Raw genomic sequence first — 23549 nt, 5'->3', positions numbered from 1 at the left:
GCTTTCCTAACATGTATAATACTCAGTATTGAGGAGCTTCACCAGTAGTATTGCAGTTGGTTGGGAAACAAACGTTAGTCGAGGTTGTGTTGAAATTGAGCTCTTGAAGAGCTGCACATCAAGAACAAGTTTCTGGGCTCGACTTGTAGCTAACATTACCAATACTCACCCCATACCTCTTCCAGCATCTCCTTTGCATTTCAGAGAAGCAGTTCTGTTGCAAAATAAAATCTGACCTATAGCGATTGAGCAGTGCTACACTGATACGATGGCAAGGCAGCAACCTCTCCAGGCATGTCATCAGATTTGTTGAACTGCAGAAGTCCTTCTTGCCTCAGTGCTGACAGGCTTCATCTCCCAGCTCTGGCAGCTTGGAAGCGCTGCGCTAGCTACCGCAGGCGTGTTTTGCTAGCTAGTTTTCTGTCTCACACTTAGCAGATTTGCTGCTGCTCTGTTTTTAATCTAGTGCTGATGCTTGTTGCTTCCCTGGAGTCCTTTTGGGAGCGTGCCTTCCTTCTGAAGTCCAGCAGAGCGCAGGCATTGTTCTGTGAACAATGTTCTGTGAACAGGCCAGGGGGATGAGGAGCCTGTCCTGCAACTGCGGTTCATTCTCTTTGCGGAAAGCTCCTTGCGATTCTATATGTTCTTGTTTTTAAAATAATATATGTCACAATATGTAGCAAAGTAAAGTGACTCTTCTCTACCCACTGTTTATTGTTCTTCTATGAGTTATTGCATGTTTTGTTTTATGCTTTGATTTAACTTCTTTTATTTTTTCTGTTAGGGGAAATGTTCAATTTCTTATAAGTATCACTTCATTTCAGTCTTCAGAAAAGCATTAAATAGGAAGAAGTTAGATTTTTCTGAGTTTCTGGACAACCTTTAACTGCTTAGTTCGTGTTTGTCAAAATTAAACTGTAGTGCAGCTTTATGAAGTTTTTGGTGTAAGTGATGTGTCATGGAAGGAGAATAGGAAAGAAAATTAATCTTTTATTGGTGAAGGCAGAGAAACTAATGTGATAGCTGACTTTTCTGAGGTTTTTGGGGGAAAATGTTAATATAGAATAGACTTGCTTAGCTAACATTAAACAATTTTAATTTGCTTATTTTTGAAGCATCGTAAATATAAGCTTGTATTAAGGACCTTATTAGCAGTGCCTGTCTTAAAAAAAAAAATTCCAGTAATTTTGAAGACTCCTTATTTGCCATAGCAATTTTCCTAGGCCTTTCTGTCCTAGACTTCAGTAAACAACCCTTCTATTTTGTCTCTTTGACAGGTTTATAGTTTTCATTAAAAGTATCATCTCATTGACAATACTTCAAAATCTTGCTTAGGAGCTTTCATTTAAGTATCCCTAAGCGTACTTAAATGCTGGTTGTTTAACTTGGATTATTCTTACCTTATAAGCATTTGCACAAAAATATAATTTTTTTTTTTTTTTTTTTAATGAGCCTCAGAGAACTCTTGATGGGAGGTATTTTAGCTGTTAACCAGCTTAGTTGTGATAACCTGGTTCACCTCTGTTAGAGGTATGTGCTGTGGGAGGTGTGTGTATATACTATAGTCCATAGTGGGTGGCATCATCTATTTTGGCTGTAATCCTAGTGTTGACTTCTGTTGAACACATTGAACTACATTCTTTTAATAGTACTTGATATAAAATTTTTCATTTCTCTGCTTAGATTTAAAAGAGGTTTTATTGGGGTTTTGTTCCTCTTTCCTCCCCCTCTGTATCTCAAATCCAGTTGTGTGAACTTCAAAGGTGAAGCAAAACTTACTGTTGGAAAGTGAGCTTTAAAGTATTATCTTCAGGCTGGGTAACTAGATCTCTGACACAAAGATTTCATGGGGCTCTTGTGTGATGGTAATTACCAAGACTTTCTATGTAGTTCATTTAAAAGTAATAGATGTAAAAGGAATAATAGATGTTCACCATGGAATATATTAACTCATGGAGATGCCAGGGGAATTTAATTTGTCATAATTAGAAATTTGAATGGGGATAGGAAAGGATGTTGAAATTTGTATTTTGTATCCTTTTTTGCCTGTTATGGTATAAATCTGCTGGTTGAGGTGAAATTTGTGACAAATAATGTCCTAGTAGCTGTGATCTCTGCATCAGTGAGGTCGTTCTGGGCTAAATGGGAATTGGCTTTCTAGACTACTTCTGTGGCAAAGTAGTGGTAGTGTATTATTTGGGATGTAAACTTCCAGTGATTTAAAACATTGCTTAAATAGAGACTGTAACCGATAAGGATCACTGATACCACACTTTGTTTTGAAGGGCCTGAAACGAACGAAGGCTTCTAGCTCTTTACAGGATGAATTTTGTCTGGTGCTCTGAGAGCTCTGTTATTTATGCTAAATAAGTGTAAAGAATAGCAACAGTTATCTTGTATCTCTCAGTGTTGGAAGGAAGATACTGGCTGAGTCTCTAGTAAATCAAGTGGAGTCTCTAATTTCTGAGAACAAATATGAATTTCAGATCCCATTGGCTTGTGCATGTATTCCCAAGCAGGGAAACATTTAGCATACTTACGGCCTGGTTTGGGAACTGTGGCTTAATGCATTAGGGTGCTCCTGTCTACGTTAATACAAGATCTTCTGTAGCTCTTCTGTCACACCACATAGATTTTGCAATGATAGTCTAAAACAAATACACTACTTCTCCTTCCTACCAAATGGAGGATAGATTTAGAGTATGAATCATATATCTGTCTTCAGTCCAGCACTTGGAAATGACTATCAAGTAACCCAAAATAATAAAAAGAGCCCCACCAGTCTTAAAGAACAACTGTTTTTTTCCCAGTCTAGGTGATGGCAGTTTGCCAAAGCAGGAGGTGCCTGTTGAAAGAGTGATGGCACAGAAGGATTATTGGGGAAAGCAGAGATGTAAGTAGTTAGAAACATCTTTCCCTTTGAACAGTGATGGCAATCTGCATGAAGTCAAATTGTGGCATTATCGATAATCAAATTAGTGGCTTCCTGAATAGCATTTAGGGCTTGTTCTTCTGACGCAACCGACGGGTACAAGGGAAAGTATTACAATGCTTTTTAATAACCCGTAAGGCTTTTTCTTTACTTAGCAGGAAAGGAATTTCTGTTTTGTGGAAAACACTTTTTTTTGGTCTGTGTTTAGTAGCAACGAGCAGGGAAAATACTGAAACAAGTTTTGAACCTTGCTGCAGATTTTTATGAAAGCTGTTTTACTAATACAGCATACCCTTTCCCCCTTCTGTAGATGTTGCATTAAGTAATAGCAATGTGATTGGAATAGCTGGCTGTTGCAATATGTGTGAATTTAGTTACCCAATCTGTCTTGTTTCTCCAACTGAATGATTATGAAAAACATTAAATTGCTCTACTGAATATCCCTTACTTAATTAGTAGATGTGGCTAAACTGAACTGTGTATGGGTGGATAAAATAAGCGTAGTGTATGCAACTTTGACCTGTTCTTTTAAGTTAGTTTCTAGTTTGCTGCTTTGTGTATTGGTTGAATCACTTTCTGAATCCTTAATGTGAAAATAATTGCTTTGCTTTATCTATAAAGTTCTTAGTATAGTTGTCCAAAACAGGCACTTCAGTGCAGTGTGTGTTTTCTCAGTGCTGTGAAATAGGTGGTGTCTGGAGCCAGGCTGAAGAAGGCTGGGGTGTGCGTTTGTCCGCTGCCGGGAAAAGAAGAGGGTTTGCCAGTTCTGGAGAAGGCAGCTGATGCTGTTGGGCAAAAGGACAGATTGCTTGGGTGCTGGGCTACTTCTATAAACACTCCCAATTAGTCATTCCTGGTGTAGGTAAGAACATATGTTACTGTAGTGACACTTATAAAAGGTATCATGGCCTGCCTTGACCCAGCGCTGCCCAACACCTGGTCTCTCCCTGGGTGTCCCTGTTCGTCATCAGGTGCATCACAGCATGGTGGAGACGTGTTGTCATCTGCGTAAAAACACATCCTCAGCTCCTGTGCTCTGCTGCCTCGCCGCTCAGTAGGGAAGGGCTGGGCGAGAAATATTTTCTATTCCCAGGCAGCACGCGTGCACTGTTCGCCTGGCTTGCTGCTTCCTGTTGTTGTTGTTCTTTAAGAGCGATGCCTCTAGGTGAGGATTATAAACTGCTGTTATGTGGGTGGTGGGGGTGCAGTGCCTTAACATAAGAAGTGGAAGTGGCAGTAGTTAGTTGGCAGCGCTCTCATTCCACCCTGCAAAAGCATCCAAAGTTCAAACCTTTGGGAGAAAGGAATTATTTTCCAAGCAGCCTTCTTCCCCTCCAGTTAAAAGTTCATGTTTTGAATAATTTGAAGCCTGAGGATCTGAGATTATTATTCAGGCTGGCCTGCCACATGAATAAAACTGATATCTTGCATCTTCAGAATCAACAACAACAACAAAATAAAGAGGCAGCCAGACAAGGTTGCGACAATGTGGCTTTCAAAAGGAGGATCAGTGAAAACCTATGTTTCTGCAAGTATCAATGTAATCTGCAAACAGTCAGTTTGGAGTTGTGCCCCTTCAAGTGAGGTGGCCAGGAATGCCAGGTTTTCAAACAGCTGGGAGAGGAGTTGAGGAGTAGGAAAAAGGGGAGGTAATGAGTGAGGAAAACATAGCTGGAAATTGGTAAGAAGTGAATCTGTTAGAATGATTTAAGGGGTAAAAACGTATGGTTCAAGAACCTGATGAAATATCTTTGTTATCAAAACTGAACACCTAGTGCAAGAGCTGTCAGTAGTGGTAGCAGTGGAAGAAGTCAGGGATGTTATTGTTGTATTTGCTATGGAAAAGCTTCTCAACATCTACTTTGAAAAAAAATCTGCAAATCCTTCACAATAGAAAAGAGAAGTTGTGCTCAGGAATGGATGGGAAACATGGGCCTGCCCAGAGCAGGGGAAAATCTCCCCTGTCCTGTGTTGGGGGGGAGAAATAACTCTCAGTAGGATATCTGGTGTGTTGAAATGGGTTAGAGTTGTTAAAAGCTTGGGATAATGTAGAGAGAGTGCTACTGTTGTAATCCCAATTGATATTCAGAATGCCTGTAATGAAATATCTGCTGTTGGCCAAAACACATGTGCTCCCTCAGGTAAATAGCATTACAATATTTCTTTTGTCTTGTACACTGTTTTTTTAATGTACCAGTTGTTTGAAAATTTGATAGAAGATACAGCTTTGAACAGCTGTGCTTGGGAAAAGCATGAACTGCTTGTAGCGAAACCAGCCTATAAACAGGATTGATTCAGAAAGTTCCAGCAAGATCAAAGATGACTAAAAATTATTATTTGCCAAAATAGAAATGGTTGTTCCTGGAAACCAGTCCCCTCAACTGAAATGTCACTTGGGCCAGACGTTGAGGGCATTGGATACTACAGAGTTATCTTGTATGTCACGGGCTGACGATGCCAAAGTGCAAGCAGTTGGATTATGTCAATGTTCTGCTGCTGCCCTGTTGATAGTGCTAATTTAAGAATGTGGTTTTATAAGACATAATTCATGGTATAGTAACATGTTTAAGGGTAGGCAAATATTGGCTAATCAAGAATTTCCTTCCTTTCTATTTAACTCATTAATCATGATGTAAAAAGAAGTTGCTCGTTCAGTAAGCAGTAAAATCTTTTTTCAGTACATTTGGTGTGTGCAAGTAAACTTCATCTGTTTCAGGTAATTAGCACTGCATTAGCACAACATGGCAACTGGTGTTTAAACACAAGATAATTAACTGTACAGTGTAAACATAGTGTGCTAAAGAGCTAACCGAAACCATGAATTTCTTGCTGATCAAAAATAACACACTAGAAATGTTATTTGGGGGTGGGAAGAGTAGTTAATTTTTTTCTCCTGTGTTGCTAGATTATTGATACACGGTTAGTGCTGAGTGGGCAGAAGAGAAAGGGTCAGACATTTTAAGCTGATGCCAACAGCATTGTGTGCAAATGCAGCTCTTGTGTGGTTTTTTGTTGTTGTTGTTTTTTTTTCTTTTTCTTTTTTTTCCTTCCTTATTGTGTAGTGTTGTAATGGCTCAATGACCTGGAAGAGGTGTAGGGTTTTTTGTACTTCCAAATTTTAGTTTGGTAGTCTTGCAATTTCACAACTGGCGCAAAATGTTAGAGATGTGTGATAGCTGATGGTCTAGCACTAGGGAAATGGAAGTAGGGTTGGATACGTGTCTTGTCCAGTAGTATTTTTTTTCCCTCTCCAAAATGAATTCAGGTGCATTTGTCTAAAAAAATTGGGAAATTTGCAGTTTGAACTATGTGAACTGGAACTATGTCCATAGGAAGCATGGATTCTATAGGATGCAGTTCCCAAGTGTGCTAATCCAACAGGGAGACGAAAGACCAAGTTTCTTACCAACCGTAACATTCACCAAGCTATATACACATGTGACTGATAAATGCATATCTAAACTTCTGAATAACTGAGAGTTCTTACTGTTGGGGTAAATAACTACTTGACCCCCAGATGTGGCAGGAAAGGTGACAATCTGCTGAGTCCTAAGTGGGCTGGAGATCACACTTCCATCACTGAAAGCAAGTTCTCCATTTAATACTTAGACTTTGATATGTGAGATGGATTTTGGGGAGGACAAAAGAAAACAGTTGCATGATAAAAGCTGAAGCCAGAACCTAATCTTGAGGCAGAATTTTGATTCTTAAGCAGTTTGTCAGAAAAATGGTTAGATATCGAGTGAAAGTGTCACCAGGTTCTGAAAGCTTCTTTTGGTTCTTTGAACCCAAACTGGCTCCCTGATGTATACAGCAGAACTGGGACTGAAAACTGAAATTAAAATTTCTGGAGGCTTTGCATGAAGCAGGATAGAGTCCAGCTCCTTCTGTACAATCTGATTGGCAAGCACACGAATGCTAGAAGAAGCAAGGAATAAACTAGTCAACAATTTAGGAGCCATAAAATGGACCGTTATAGTGAGTAGGAAGTTGTGGACAGATATTCACTTCTGTTCCAACATTACTGGGTAAGCTGGATAGCAGAGATCTGCTATTGTAAAATGTTTAACCCAGCTTATTTTACTGACAGGTTAAAAAAATGTTTACATGAACAGCTCCATTAGCAAGTGTAAAGGGCTGCAACCTTTAGTAGGAATATGATGGCAAACAGGTGGCACTGGCTTGCTGGATAGTACAATCTGATATCACAACTGTTTGTGAAGTGCACATTTCTTCACCACCATATAATCATTCTTCTGAACTGCTCTTTAAACGTCAGCAAAGGCCTCTCATTAATTCAGCTTGACAGTTTGATTACAGCATTTTAACAGCTTCTGAAAAATAATTCAGTTACCGAAGTGGTAAACTTGCTGCCGTGACAATGAAGTGCTGCCTCACAGCCAGGAAGGCAGAGCTAATCTTGTAATTCCTGATCCATCTTTGTGTACGGTCACCAGTGCCTTGGTTTAAATGTGTGATATATCCTCTCCATGTAAATATATGCTAAGTCCACTTTCATGGGTCAATAAAATGCTTGAAATAACATGCAGATATAATTGATGTAAAAGGCGTTTATGTTAGTGCATCTATCGAATAAGCAGCCTATGTGCACTGATGTGATCAGAGATCAGTATTTTCAAAAAGTGCTATTGCTTTATCAGTGAGAACAGTTGCTTCTGCTGAAGTGTAAACATTCTTACAGTAAAGCTGCTAGCAGTAATAAATTCTCTGGGTATATATGTTATCTGAGATAAATCTCAAACATGCTGTATCTGCAGAAGTCTGATTTACGCTTTTTTGACAACATTTAGTTTGATACTGTCCATTATTGAAGGGTTTGAAGCTACTTCATCTTGCTGTACTGGGCTTCTGCTAAAATACATTTGTAAAGGTGTCTAGTCCTGAATTCAGGAGGATAACTTTTAAAATTAAGTTCTGTCCAATTCGGCTTTGTTTTGCTTGCAATTATTGGACTATTGTATATCCTGATCATTTTTCCATAGCTTGCAAAATCTGGAAAGACAAAGACTACACAGAATCATAGAATCATTTAGGTTGGAAAAGACCCTTAAGGTCATTGAGTCCAACCATAAACCATGATAACACACGTGATAAAATACAATTTAAAACTCTACTTCCTATAGACCAGTTCAAATGGGTATACAAGAGAAGGTGCTGTCCCACACATGAAGACTTTTACATATTTCTGACCTTGCTTTGACTTTCAAATTTGCTTTACTTAAAGAAGATAGAAAGCATTAATTACTGTATGTAGAAGGAACTGAGAGTTGGGAGTGAAGAATTTCAGTGTGCTGGGGTGGGATGGGGCTTCTGGAACTCAGAAGTGCATCTAATGGGGAAAATAGGAAGGTGGCGCATCAGAGATGAACTATAATTTTAGAACATTTGAAGGTAATTTTAACAGCATGGCACTTCTTAATATTGCCATTTTGTGCTATGTGCTGTATTAACCAGCAAACAGTAACCTAGATCTGTAATTTTGAACATAAATATCATCTGCTTGTTGTTTTTTATGTGGGTTTTGGGTTTTTTCCCTACCTAAAATTGTGTCAGACTCTTCCTTCAAGATCATCTGAGAGGGTCTGATAATGCTCTCTATTCCTATCCATGATTGCCAAGTGTCCTAAGCATGTTTTTCTCCTTGTCTGTCTTTGAATCTGCTCTTACATTCAATGATACTAAGAATGAGGTAGTTAAGCAGGTGTGAAGGGGATATTAACTAAAATATAGGTATGTTTTTTGCAATGAAATAAATCTACAGTCAATTTCTTTAGCCACAGTCCATGATTTGACTAGACAGCTTTAAATCCAGTGAGATGAAGAATGTCCAGAGTGTTTAAATTTTTGACTGACCTGTTGTGCATAACCTGTCTCTTGTGTTTGGCTTAACACCTGAAAATAAGGATGTTTAAAGGGGGAAAAAAATGCATTTAACATAGTATTAAATTTTCTTCACAGACTCTGACACATCTCTGGGACCTGCAATGACAAGTCAGAACAGTAGCCATGCAGAGAAAACTGGTGAAATGTCCTCAAAGCAGTCAGCACCAAAAGTGCAGGTCCAACGATCTGTCTCCAGAGAAACCATCACTATTCATTTCTCTGCATTTGGGAAGGAGGAAGAAGAGGAGGAAGAGGAGTTTAAGGAATTTTTTGATGAGGAACTAGATGACCAAAGCATCGTAACAGCACTTGAAGCCAAGGAAGACCTCTGCTTTGAGCATACCGGCCATGATTTTTCTGGTCCAGCTACCTCGCTTAACGTGGCCGACTCTGCATCGCTACTGTCCTCATCACCTGCAGTTCTGCCAACTGCAGAGACTGTAAAGCTGTTGGATTCTCCTTCCACATCCCAAGTATTCAGTGCAGTGCCACTAGTCCTGTCTCCATCATCACACTCCTGTCATACAGTTAGCTTATCAGGTGCACCACCACCTGTGGAACAGAAATCCAGCCTGTCGTCTTCCCCATCCTCATCCCCTTCCAGATCAGTTGTCTGCTCTAGTGGATCATCCACAGTTTCTAGTTCAAAACCTTTTAAGGGTTTAGTCAAGTCCCTTTCAACAGATGTGGAACCAAAAGAACCCACCCCACCGATGCGACATAGACAGCTAATGAAAACCTTAGTGAAATCTCTGTCTACAGACACTTCTAAACAAGAATCTGAAGCTGTGTCTTACAGGCCACCTGACTCAAAACTGAACTTGCATCTGTTCAAACAGTTCACTCAGCCTCGAGCTACAGGTGGTGATTCTAAAACTGCCCCCTCATCTCCATTAACATCTCCCTCTGACACTCGTTCCTTTTTTAAAGTACCTGAAATGGAGGCTAAAATTGAAGATACTAAAAGACGCCTTTCTGAAGTAATCTATGAGCCTTTTCAGCTGCTCAGTAAAATAATGGGTGATGAAAGTAGTAGCCACAGGCCCAAAGCCTTATCTTCAAGTGCTTCAGAACTCTCAAACCTTTCCAGTTTGAATGGCCATTTGGAAAGCAATAACAACTACAGCATTAAGGAAGAAGAATGTGATTCTGAAGGGGACTTCTATGGAAGTGACTCTAACCTGAATAAGAACGATCAGTCAAAAGTGGCTGAGGAAAATGCAAAAGAGACAGAGACCAAAAGCTCTCAGTCTGCAAGCACAAAGGACGTGAGTTCGAAAACTTCACTTGTACTTGAAAAATGTTCATTGTCTGCACTAGCAAGCAGAGAGGATGAGGAGTTTTGTGAACTGTATTCTGAAGACTTTTCCTTGCTAGAGGATGAAAGCAAACCTGATAAACCTACCGACACTTTGCTCAATCCAGAGATGACTGAGGAAGACGGTACTGTGCTCAGTAGTGAAGATGAAAATAATCCATATGTGCAAGAGCCTAAAATACCAGTGAAAACTTTATACTTCTTAACACTGTTGGTCTATGCTTATTTTATTATCCCTCTCCCTGGCTACTTAAGTGGACTCTTATTTGGAATGGCCGTTGGATTTATGATAGCTGTCTGTGTGATTTGGCTTCTTACTCCACGTACTCCTGAATATCTCAAATTGCATAGAAGTATGACAAAGCAATGGAATACAGGAGCTCTAGACATCAAAGAACCTGAAATATTGAAGGTGAGGTCACGGCACTTTGTATGTGTGTCTGTGTGCATTATTTTGGGTAGAAGTAGTAAACTAGATTTATTCTGAAGGTGTAAATGAGCTGAATTATCCCCATTTGTAAATAGAGTATTGTTTTAGGGTCAGGCGGCTTTGGCAGGGGGCACAAATGGTTTAGTACCCAAGAATATGTAAGACATCAGTTTCCTTAAGGATTAGCAGAAAACCAGAATTGCTTCAAAAGTAAAAGGGCAAATAGTTTTGCTGATGGATTTGAAATGATCCAGCTGAACTACTGAGAGCAAGTAGTGTCAGAGTTCAGCATGTAAAATAGCATTTGTGCTTGATGCTGCATCTTGTGAGATATATTTTGTTTCTGGGGTATTTTACTGTCTAGGCAGTAATTTGTCTGTCTTGTATGCTCAGTCTAAGAGATTCAAAAGTGTTGTGTTCAAGTAAAGCATAGATAGTTGGAGAGCATATGGATTCTCCTTAAACATAAGCTAATTAGAATGGGAGAAGGAATGAGTGATGAAAGGGACATACTCGTAGGTTATGATGTCTGTGGTTCTGTGTGCTGCTATCTTGAATATTGTACTGTATAATATGGATTACAGTTCAGTAAAACGTATGCCTGAGAGCTGGGTTTAAATCAAGCTCTTAGAAAATTTATCCTTCCTCATCTTTGCCCTTCCCCATCTCCACTTCTTGTTTGGATACTGCAAGTTGCTGTCGCTTCATATGCCTGGCACATTGCTGTCTGTCCAATTGTGATCCGTACAACCACTCAGTTACTTCAGTGGCTTTGTGCTTCTTCCTTGTCCCTATCCTGCCTCTCCTAATCTCCATCTGTGATGAATTAAAATAATATTTTCCCAATTCTGAACAATAAAGCATCTACTAGTTTCTGATGTGCAACAGAAGCATTTCAGAATGATAGTGGTACAACCTTCACTTGATATCAATTGCTTATCAGAGTATTTGTGAATGCTTTCTTGTATTTGTGTAAATATTAAATCCATCCTGAGCTTTCTGAAGGTGCATCTCCAGTTGTATAACAACACAAACGTTGCATGAATTTAAATTCATGCAGTATTGGTTATGTGCATCTATAGTGTATTGATAGCTAATCTCATGTATCTTTAGGTAACTGAAAAGTTAGAGAAATGGGGTATAAAAGCCAACTTTTGCTGGATACAGGCAGCGATTGCTTGCCCAGCCCTGATGCTACCTTGGTGTTCCCCATTTTTCTTAAACGTTATGAGTTGTGGTCTTTATTTGCTGTTGTGAATGCAGACTGAACAATCCTGTCTACCCAAATGATTTACCTGCTGCTTACATGTACAAATCTTGACAAACTTTAAATTCTGTCCTTGTTAATTGGGTGCTGAGACCCTTCGTATAAATTTGGCTTGATACTTGAAAGCTGGTAAAGATCCTGATACTTGTTGGCTGGTGTTAAGATGGCTCTTTGAGGTGTTAGGTGTTGTTCAGGAACCTTTAAACTATATTTTAATGCTTTTATCCAGGAGATACATTTTGTGAGAATGGCTGTAGGCAAGAAATGAACTGTGCAGAGAAGTCTGTATGAATGTACATTGTTTTATATGACCTGATAAGTATTTCTTGCGCTCATTAACACAAAAAGTAATTGTCCGTATTAGGTAAAGCTCTATAAAAGGGCTTTTTAATGCTTCAGGAGTTTAAAAACCAGCTCAGTGCCCATATTGTAGTGGAACATAATATAATGTGATTTAGAAGATTGCATGTTATTATTCCCCCTTCATACAACTATTTTCTGTTTGCCTCTGTCAAAATGAGCACTGTACAGTTTAGGTCCTCTGAAAAAAAAAGATAAATATTTAATCTGTAACAAAACTCACGTGAATATAGTAAAATCAAACTTGATGCTCTTGCATAAAGATGTTCTCTTCAGGACTTGTTGGTCTTATATTCTGGCTTGGACTGCTTTCATGTTATTATGATAAAGGCTATGAGTAAGATCCCTTTATGGGGCTCTAGGAGTTGGGATTCTGCCAAACTGTTGTCAAGCTATTTTTGTACAAGTATGTGTGCATTCTCCCCCATGTAAATATTGTCCGAGAAGTTTGCATTTCCCTGGTTTCAAGAACTAGTGGAAAATTCCCCATAGCAATTGCCGAAATACCTGAACCTTAATATTGTCTCCCCCAAAATTGTTCCTTTGCAATGTGAAAAAATAAAATACTGTTGTGCTTGTTGGTGTGTGCTTCTGTAGATTTCTGTACTTATTTCACTCAAATGTCTTTGGTATTGGAGGGAGAACACTCCCACCTCACCCCCCTCCCCCCCCAAATGCACACAACCCCCCTGCATCTTCAGTGTATGATTTCTTATCTTCTTATTCACTTAGTCTTCAGTTCTCTAGCTTACTTTTCCTTTTTTTCTCTGCCCACATTTTTTTTTTCTTCATTAGTGTATTAGTCTTTTCTAACATCCTTATTGACTTTCTCAAGTGTGCATTCCCTTGTGTTGTGCTGGCTGATACAAAAGGTTTTAAGTAACAACTAAAATGGAAATGATGAATTTACTTTTTCCATCAGAAGGAACTTCCATGAGAAGACTGTGTTGGCAGCACCTGCTAGAGAAATGAAGCTTTTTGAGTCACAGCTGTACAGAAAGAGGGGGCTTTTTACCAGCATGCTGTTCCTGAATATCACCCAAGGGGTTTCATGTTTGATAGTGGCCTCTGGCAGACAAATGTGTTTCCCAGTTAAGGTGGTGGTTACTTCTGCCCACTTTAGACCTTTTTTGTGTCTTTAGATTCCCTGTTAATAAAAGCTCAAAAAACTGCACTACATTTTTCCTCATTTATCAAGCAAAACACTATTGAATTATTATAAAATAGTGGTAATGAGAGGGATACTAATACAATTAGTGTGATTGAGTGATCAGCAGTCTTTCTCAAGAATTTCAGTGCTGGAGCATTTGATTTTATCATTTAATGATAATGGATATTAATCAATCTGTTAATATCACTAAGAAACTCTGGGGACAGTTTTAATCCAGACTTGGGCTTGTATTATGAAGTTGACTCGTTGATTCTTTTACTTACATATTTGAAAATATCATAGAAGTAATGATCTTTATTTAACTTGCAGACCAGCTCTGTGCCCCCAGCCCTCAGGGTCCTTTGTAAGGATCTTTTGCAGTTCCAGGTGGAATCAGGGTGGGCCTTTTAAAGCTGTTTTATGCAAATGCTTGTGTTCCACAGACAGGTGTGTTCCCTGTAGGGCCGGTATAGTTGATAGCACTGCTGTGACAGAGGTGACGTGCTGCACTCTGAAAGCCAGTTCAGTCTCTGCCGTCTAACAAACGGGCCAAATCCTGCTGGTGCATGTATGGGATTTTGAATAGTAATTGTGACCTTTGCTATAAAAGTCATGCTGCCCAATATTCTAACTGGATACTTCTTCAGGTTGCCAGTCTGATGGTGAGGCACTTTCTTCTAATTTCAGCTGTGAATTCAGAGCCACTGCTGACCTTTGTAAATGGAGATCACAGGATCAGTGTAAATGGCAAGCAGCTGCAGAGTAGCATATGACTATGGTCATTGTCCTCCCTGAATTACTAAATTTCTTATTTTAACAACTTCGCTAGTACAAAAAAGACCCATCATACAGTCACTCCTCTCCTACACAAGGAAACCCATTGTTGTTTCTGTAGTTGGGAAAATTTGTCTGTTGCTAGCACGTTATGGTAACACAACTTCTCTGTTCAGATGCATTGCAAAACGGTTTCTGTAGGCTGTGAATCTTTTGTTCCGATTTCTTTTTGCAAAGAAAGGGGTGGAGGTATTTTTGCTAAAATTGTCCTTAAAATGCAGGAACTTTGGAATGAATTTGGGGGTTTCTTGGATAATCTTCTCAAAAATGGTTTTTATGCTAGATGAAACAATTTACAAAAATGAAAATCGCTGAAGTGAGAAGGCAGATGGTGTTGTTTCCCCTTTAACAGTTAGTTATGTGGGGGAAAAAAATTCCTGCAGCTGGCACACGCTTCCAGATTCACTAATAGAGTGAGGAATCATCATTTGGTGAAGTACTAACATTTCACTCTCAGCCATGCAATGTTTCTCTGTGTTACAAAGTAACTTGAAAGTTGAGTACAAAAAGGAAACAGTGCATCCTTAGAAATTAGGAAACTAAACATTTAGGTACAAGGAGTGTTTGTAGTAATGCGATATCTCTCTCAGCCTGACTGTTGGCTAGTTGCTGTCTGAAAATAAAACCCCACATATCTGAATTTGAACTTCTGTATCTTTTGGTTTTTGGGCTATGCCTCAAATACATGAAGCAGCCAATCTCTTCCCTGTGTAGAAATCGCTATGTAGGCTGCTGTTTTAGGTGGTAAATCTGTTGTTCTAGATCTTGAATGCTTAGTACCTTAGGCAGCCGAAAATCATCGTTAAAAGTCTTGGACAGGTTCTTCAGTCGCTATATCCTGATGGTTGTGCTATGGGAAGCAGCGTTTGCACTTCAGTTGGGTTTGTTACATAGAGCGAGCGAGGGAGGCGGCAGTACAGGGTTTGAGAATTGTGTGTTTGGCAGATTATAGAGCTAATCCATTTGTTTGAAGTGGAAAGCCTGGGCGCATGGTAGGGAATCAGTAAAGCAGGTGGGACTTTCCAAGGCTCCTGAATGCTGAAAGAGAAGCGGGAATATACAAACTGAGGAAGCAGAGATTCTGTTTTGTTTATTTTTGCCCTTTAAATTCAGTGTGTCTTGCTGCTGCTGGGAAGAAGGTGGCAATCTTCAAAAGGGCCTTGCCTCTGCTGTTTAGTTGTGTAGATTAAGGAAATCTTCTGGCAGAAGGGCTGGTAGTGGCACTGTTACAGAAGAAACGTGATAGGAAAGTTGCTGGTCTAGTGGATGACATATGGGTGAATTCAGACCCCTGTTCACTGGGCTTGGTTAAGTCACTTAACCTGGGCTGGTCCTCGCATGTTTTTATCACAGATGTGACTGTGGCATCTCGGTATGTGCTGTAGGGATGAAATTAAACATGACTCTAAGAGTGTTGGATAACAGTCGTATAGCTGCTGAGAAAGGTATAGCAAAGTTTGTGCATCCGATGTGTGTCCCAAGGTATTCATGTCTCAACTCTCACCTTTTCATCTTTGGAGCTATGTTCATGGATTTTTACTTCTTACATATGTGTATTTGTTATGAGAATTATGTGTAAATCACGCCTTGTTTTCATTGCTACATGCCCTCTGCTCAGCTCAAGTGCTGGCACCAGAAAACTCCAGCCCGTTCCATCTCGAGCAGGATGTTAAGGAAACTTCAAATATACTCTGACCTTCCTTCTTGGGTACCAGACGTACCTGGAGGTTCCCAACCCTTCTACTGAAAATAGAAGTATAGCTTATTACAGTTATAGAAAGGGTTTGTGTGGCCAAGTTTCATATACAGATCCACTTTACAAGTATCCCTTTCTCTTTGTGCCAGCTTCTGTCATCTTTGGCTGGACTGCCTTGCAGAAGGCACCAGTAAACTTTGGAGGCAGCAAATTTTTGTCTGTACATTTGCCCGGCTGCAGGCTCCAGACTTCGGTGTCTGAGCTAGAAATAGCTTGGAGATCTGATCCAGGGGGCAGGTGGGAGTCTCTCCAGAGATCTGTGGGCCATATGGGATATTCCAGTTCTGCACAGAGTGAATGGCTCACGGTGGCTTTAGGCAACTCACGTGATGTCCTTGTGCTTCAGTAAGTCCAGCTGGAGTTCCTGCCTGAAAATTAATTGCTGTCTGCTCAAAGATGTCTTGGCTTAATTTCTAGGAAGGAAATGGGATGTGCTCAAACATACATCAACCCTGCTGTGCAGAGCCTTGATGGTTTATAAAAAACTCTTCCTCGTGCATTGTATTTCCTATATGGTAGTTGTATATAACCCAGTGTAAGCAAAACCACCCAAACACAAAGCTTCTTCAAAGAGCACGTGTTGGTATAGGTATTTCTGTTAATAAAAGAGGTAGTCTGCTTTAGAGCTGAGCCTAGATGAATGACTTAATCTTTCCTGAACATAAAAGAAATGCTAATTTATCTAGGTTTTTCAGGGTTTATAGTGAAAATGGAGCTAGATGTTAGAGTAAGCAAAACATAGATATCCCTGTTACTATGGCACCTAAGAAAGTGTGTACTGTCTACTTTGAGAAATTATATGGCACTTAAGTAAATGAGCATTAAAATAAATTTTACATTTCTATGTGTGGGCGGAAACTTCTTCAGTAAGTTAAAATGTTGCAATAATTTTGGGCATGTTTTGCATAAGGTAATTACAACTTTTCTGTTTTGAAGAATGCTAGGGATGCTCCTTCAGCTCTCCCTTCTTCCCAGCAGTGGATGCTCTCCCCGCTACTATACTCACCTAGGTATTTGTAAAGATGCCATTTTACTTTATGCTCTAGCGTATGGCTGTTTAAGTCCATCTCCTTTACTTTCTATTGACATTAATGAATGTTGAGTATGTTTTGATGTGCAGGTAGAAGTAATTATCAAAATATGTTGTGTGGCAAGTTAAGAGAAGGAAAACTTGTCCTCCTTGAATGAGTATTCTGGCTTGTCTTCTGCCCCATTTATCATCTCGCATTTTCTGTAATCAGATGTTAGAGGAGTAACATCACCCCCATAGTTAGAGTCAGCACTTACAGGCTTGTTACAGCAGGGCTGGTTCGTTTGTTTTCTGTGTCTTTCACTGCACAGAAACAAATGAAATTTAATCCACATGTATGACTCCTGTGTTGTAACTGGGAAGTTACACAACATGTTAAATGATCTTAAACGGTGATGGTGCATTAAAACAAACTCCATTGTGGTCTTCCACTCAGTGCTTAGTTGTTGGTGATTAAAATGTCAGTGCTGTCTATAAGCAGACTGTTTGTCTTGCCTTCACTGTTGGTGATTAAAATGTCCATACTTGCTCTAAGCAGACAGGCTGCTCTGCAACATGCCCTTACTGACTGCCTTGTGGCTTTTCCCAGCAAGCCTCTGCCTGCAGATCTCACAGTGTTTCACGAAGATGAGGTGAGAGAGCTACATATACAAAATAATTTAGTCAGAAAAAACAAATTATGTGCTTGGGATACAGTCCTCATCTCATGCTGTCAGTTTGGTGCTATCTTATTTAGGGCATTTACTGCTTTGTTGTATTTGTGCCATAAGTGAAATAACTTTGGCAAAAGCTTGGATAATTATTTAAATGTTTTATGTATGAGCTGTACTTGGCTTTCTAGCAGTTTAAAAGTCTGTTAACAAGCGTTTTCTTTGCTAGGGATGGATGAATGAAATTTATAATTATGATCCAGAAACATACCATGCTACATTGACTCACTCTGTTTATGTGCGACTCGAAGGAAGCACCTTGCGACTTTCAAAACCCAATAAAAATATTTCTAGAAGGGCTGTGTACAATGAGCCAAAGCCTGAAGTCACGTATGTCAGCCAGAAAATTTATGAACTTACAGAAAGCAAGGTGAGTGTGCCATACTTATATCTGATTTTAACAAAGAATACTTTGAAACTTTTTTTTTTTAAATGTTTCCACTCATCTAGTTTCATGTTCTGTCGTTATGTAAACAAAACTGTTATGGTGACTAACTTGCAAAAGATTGTGCTGAGGAGGAAGATTGAGCAGGATTTAGAAAAAATTACATATTTGCACAGTAAGGGAAAAGCATGATTTTCCTCTGTCAGTTCAGAGCGGAAGTTAACACATGGGAGTTTGGAGAATCATTGCCCATGCATTAGATTACAGCGTGACTGTTCTGAAGCTTACACCAAAATGCATAATCTTTGGTGGTTGTCTCTATCCCAAGGCAGGTGGCTGGAACAGACATGACTTGCTGTTGGTACCCACTGTCTAGGGAAGGGGATAGGGATTTTTGCAGTTGGAAGAGTGCGTTAAGAATAACGCTGGGACAGTTTTCCTACATGTTATTTGCCTCCCTCAAATCTATGAAGAGTTGCCACGTGAGGTTGATTCTATTGGCATTGTATTAAGTAATACATCAATACCTCATTATTAAAATAAAAGAATGGATTTTTTTAAAGATTTTTTTGCTGCATCAATAGAGGGCCTTGGCAGTACAGATGTGGGAGGAAACTATCCTTCAGTTTTCTGTGGAAGTTAGAGGGAGAGAGGGACAGTGAGGAAAATCTCCCTTCCTTTCCCCAAGTCAGTATGGGAAAGGTTCTTGGTGTCAGCTCTGCTTTCCTTTAAAGGAAGATGGTGAAAAAGATAAAGCAAAAACTTAGATTCCCGCCTGTTGCAGATTTGTTTTCCCATAATGAAGACAAGCAAAGCTATCACATGCTACAAGAGCACTTGACTCACAATTGTTCCCCATTGTATCTTAGAAAAATTTCCAGTACTTTCCCCCCGCAACCCAGCCCCAGTTGGTTACAAAAGTGCCAAGTGCCCTGACTGTAATAAGCAAATGATGGCTATTCTCCAAGGTATTTACCCACAGGTTTTGGAGAACACTGGTTAAGTTCAGCCCCTGGATAAGAATTTTAAACCTTGTCACTCGTCTCATCACTTGCATTGTCTCAATTCTCTCTGAACAGGCTGAATTTAGAATATAATTATCTGCACATCAATTCTATAGCTTGCTTCTTACATGCTTGATGTGACTATTGCCAACTTCAAGCACTCAATTTCATGAGGCAGGTCTGAAAAGTTGAGTTTAAAACAGTTTGGATTCTTATCTACCCCGTGGTCACAGAAATAAGGTTCTTGTTTTTTCTATTTTTTCTGCATATGTCTGAGAATAAGATCTTCTAAATGAAAACTGAGTTTCTAATCCATGTGATTGTATAAGTCTAAGCTACTTAAGTGGTCTTTGTTTTAATTCCAAAGCTATGGCTCACCAGAGACGTCCAGTCCATGCTATCACTACATCAACCAGCTATAAGTTAAGAATCACTTAAACCCAGCAGATACAATGTAGGATCTGTATCTTTTGCATTCCTATGTTCTTTATGTGAGTATAGAAACGCAGAAGATACAATTGAAAAATAAGTTAATTTAACCCTTTCATCTATCATTCAGATTTCCCTAGTTCCTAAGAGTCTGGCACGAAAACGGATTTGGAATAAGAAGTACCCTATCTGCATTGAACTCGCTAGACAAGATGACTTTATGGCTAAGGCCCAGACTGAAAAAGAGAATGCAGAGGAAAAGTTATCTGCTGAAAAAGTGGACTTGAACAATGAAGAATCCAAGAAACCTCAGGATGGAGCAAAGTATACTAGCCAAAAGGATCAAGTGCTTTATCTCTTTGGAAGGACAGGTAGGGAGAAGGAGGAGTGGTTCAGAAGGTTCCTTCTTGCATCCAAGCTGAAGTCTGAAGCGAAGAAGCTGTCTGGTTTATGTGGGAGCAAGCCAGGTATTCAAATTTTGTATTCTAGTAAAAGTGTCTATTAAAAGAAACAAACCAAAGTTATGTTTTCAAAGTGGTAGTTATAGCAACTGTGGAGCCATAGTGATCTTTACAGACAAATAACACTAAAGACACCATTCTGCTCCTTATCTTGGCCTCTCATTCCCACCTTCCCACCCTGCCTTTTCCTCTCTTGGCTGTATACTTGGCTATATGCCCTCAACTATTCTTGCTATTTTTAGACTGTTTTATGTGAATGCCGTATTTTTCAGTGACTGTAACAACTCCTGTAATTTTTGTAAGGATGAATTGTTCAATTTTTTTTTTCTCTGCCGTGTTAGAACTGATGTCCACATTTGCAGTATTAGACCTAGTCCTCTTATTACCCATTCTTCATTCTCCATCCTTCCTTTTGCTCCAGTTTCCTGTAAACAATAAAGAGCTTTCTCATGGGTTAATGTCAGAAGAAAACACATTTTTCTGTTTAAATAAAAAGTCCTGTGCTAATATATATATCTGAACCAACGAACATGTTAGTCTACAGTATTGAACAAATGTTTGAAATATTAATTTAAACCATCCTCTGATATAATTTAAAATCTGAATGACTCATGCTTTTCTGTCTTTATTCTCTGAGAAGCTTTTTAAAAATTGGTTAACATCATTATTTCTGGCACATAACTTCTTAAAATGCAAATGCAAAATTAATGGCTAATTAAAATTCTAATAGTTACATGCTTTTGACAGTCCTTTTAATTATAACAGTCTATAATTAAAAAAAAAAAAAATCTATAGGTACATTTTAATCACCTGACTTTTATTTTAGGCATTCCCCAGCAGGGCTGTTGGGAATTCTGCCATATGTTGTACATATGTGAGTGTCCATATTTAAATATGCTATTGATCAGCTGAGTTTTCCAGTCACACATACTGCTGAGTGCTGAATCATACTAAATATTGACTAATTTGGGTTTAGGACTACCTAAGCACACAGTGGTGGAATTTACTTTTACCTTTCAAAAGGAGAAGGCACTGCTCTGAACAGTCTTTTTTCAGAATAAATTAAATCTGCAAGCTAATGTTGTTCCTTTAAGTGTTTGATTAGTGTTCTGTTAAACAGATATTATTCCTTTTGATTTAGGGATCTTGCCAACACACAGTAGAGCTGATAGTCAATCTGGAGTTCTCACACACAGCCGAAGCAGCAGCAAGGGAAGTGCAGAAGAAATTGCATCCCAGCCGAAGCACAAGGATCTGGCTGGCAATGTGCGGCAGAAAATGCTTCTGGACTACAATATTTATATGGCAAAGTGTGTTCCACATGAAAAGAAAAGCCCTTCGGGTAGTCCAGTCCTCAGTGCAGATAGCAGCCCTACAGCTGTGAAAAAGGTAATACTTTTCCCTCAAAAGATGTATCGGAGGTGGTGATACATTTTATCTTGTTAACTACTACTTTAAAAATTAGTTGTGTAGAAAGAAAAATTAATTACTTTAACTACAGGTTGGCCCTAAACTTTTTATGAAGTCACTGTGGGTTTTCAGGCTTGCCAGTTCCCTGTTGTCCACAGTTTCTTCTTAATGTAACATAAAAATTTTTCATTGATTTAGTTTGATTTCTTATTTCACAAGAACGTCTGTGTTTTTTCTGGCTTTTGCAATGTCTTGTACCTAAAAGATTGTACAGCTGAAGGCAATATGGCTGTACATTTTCTTCATTAGGAATGCACAGGTGTGTCCCAAAAAACATTTGTCCCAAAAGAACTTATGCTTAAGATTAAATCAAACAAGGAAAAAAAACCCACCCCAAACCCTCCACAAACCTCATTTCCCAATAGCAGTAAAAAGTTACTTTTTCTGTGTATATTCTAAAGTAGATTGAGTAAAAGCATACTTTTGAGGTCCTGGCTTGTTGAAACAATTTAAGTGGAATTTTTAGTACTTGGTAGTAAAATTGATCTTTATTTTCTGCTCTTTGTAGGGAGCTAAAGGCCTTCTATGATTCCTGAGTGCATCTGAGCACCTGATTGGGACAGAACTGTCATATAACACAAGTATTAGTTGGACACTGTTCATAGAAGTTTTTCAGTGCAGATACTACACTATAAATTCTGTTTTCAGCCCTACATTTCACTTCACTCATGCACTCTGAACCACATGAAGCAGTGCTTTTTGTCTTGGACCTGGGAACTGTTTTTCTGTTGAATCTTTCAGAAAGTGCTTAACCTCTTCAGTTGTTCTCCTCAAGAATGATGTTTTGGCCCTGTTGCCATGAATAGGGTTAGGAATTTGCCTTTAGTATGTATCTGATAGCCCTCTGGCTGTGGCTTTGACAACAGTGGGACAGTTTTTACTGCAGTATACCTGCTGCTTGGGTTGATTGAGGGGCAGAAATGGAATTGGGTCTCATATAGACTGCAGCTTGATTTGGACAGTCTTGCTCAAAAAGATGTGAGGCATGGATGGATGGATTGTATGGTTTCTATTTTTAAATATCTTTTAAAGCAACACAAAATGGCTGATGTGTTAGTATTGCGTAGTACACAGCAGCATAATAGTGAACAATGTCTATAGCTCTGTCTAATCCTTTGGCCTTTTGGACTGCATTTGAATCACTCTTAATAAACAAGAACCTTCATATTAAGTACGACACTCTTAATAAATGGATCCTTGATGTTAAGCGTGATCACCATTCATTTAAAAGACATAATTCATGTCATGCATCTTTGTTGCCAGACTTTCATACAATGTCCAGAAAGCAGTAGGAGGCTATGGTATAGCATACAAATAAACACATCTTGTGTTCCCCCAGGAAAAAAAGATATTCTAGCTCCCAACAACCCCTGAAGCAGTGATGAATTCACTGCTGAATCTGGCACGTGTCAGAAATCATTCTATAAATAGATGAACGCTGCTGGCAGGAAACTTGCGTCACAGCAGAAGCTACTAACCCAGCAATTCTGCTTGCGTGACGCTGTAGCTATTGGGAGCAGTCCTTGCCAAGAAATGATGTTCAGAACTGTAGCATCTACCTGACTGCTCTTAGAAAGCACTGCTTTTCTGCTGGCTTCAGGATTTCTGCCTGTAATAATAAATGAAAGGTGGTGAATTCTCCTTTCATTGCAAGCAGTTGAGAGACACTGAATATGTTGTCTTTCCTTCATGGAAAACTCCTGGTTTTAATGAAACGCATGGTAGCATGTACACACCCAAAAGTATTCCAGCTGCCTTTGCTTTTGTTTCTGTAGTCAGTGATGCAACAGCCAAACATGTAATATCTCCCAGTGTTTTGAGATGGTTCTCAAGTAAACTAAAACATAATCCTCTTGGACTGTAAATAAAACCTTTAATGCAGCAGAAGGAATACTATAGTTCCTGAAGCCTATATACAGACATTGGAAGAGAGACTGAGTTTCCCAGTACTGTGTTTGTTTATCATCTATTTGTGATGTTTCTGAACTGGATTTAAGGATGTAAGATTGGGTCTTGCTTTCCAATTTTTTTATAAAACAGAGGAAGAGTAGAGTAGTGGTTTTTCTAGATCCTGTTAGGAAGAGAGAGTGTATCTGCTACAGACTCATT

At 39.1% G+C, this 23549-nt stretch overlaps 1 protein-coding gene across 2 annotated transcripts in view; it reads left to right on the top strand.

Annotated features, from left to right (window-relative positions):
• TEX2 (testis expressed 2) overlaps positions 1-23549 on the top strand; it is a 55000-nt gene that overhangs the window by 14508 nt on the left and 16943 nt on the right. For both annotated transcript variants that reach the window (XM_069799275.1, XM_069799274.1), the window contains 4 exons: positions 8912-10566; positions 17861-18061; positions 19640-19976; positions 21112-21359. In XM_069799275.1, the coding sequence (XP_069655376.1) occupies positions 8938-10566; positions 17861-18061; positions 19640-19976; positions 21112-21359 (2415 nt within the window). In that variant the 5' untranslated portion in view covers positions 8912-8937. The remainder of the gene's footprint in view (positions 1-8911; positions 10567-17860; positions 18062-19639; positions 19977-21111; positions 21360-23549) is intronic.

Source organism: Haliaeetus albicilla, chromosome 12, assembly GCF_947461875.1.
Source record: "Haliaeetus albicilla chromosome 12, bHalAlb1.1, whole genome shotgun sequence".
Taxonomy (NCBI): domain Eukaryota; kingdom Metazoa; phylum Chordata; class Aves; order Accipitriformes; family Accipitridae; genus Haliaeetus; species Haliaeetus albicilla.
This window is presented reverse-complemented; position numbering and strand designations above follow the sequence as displayed.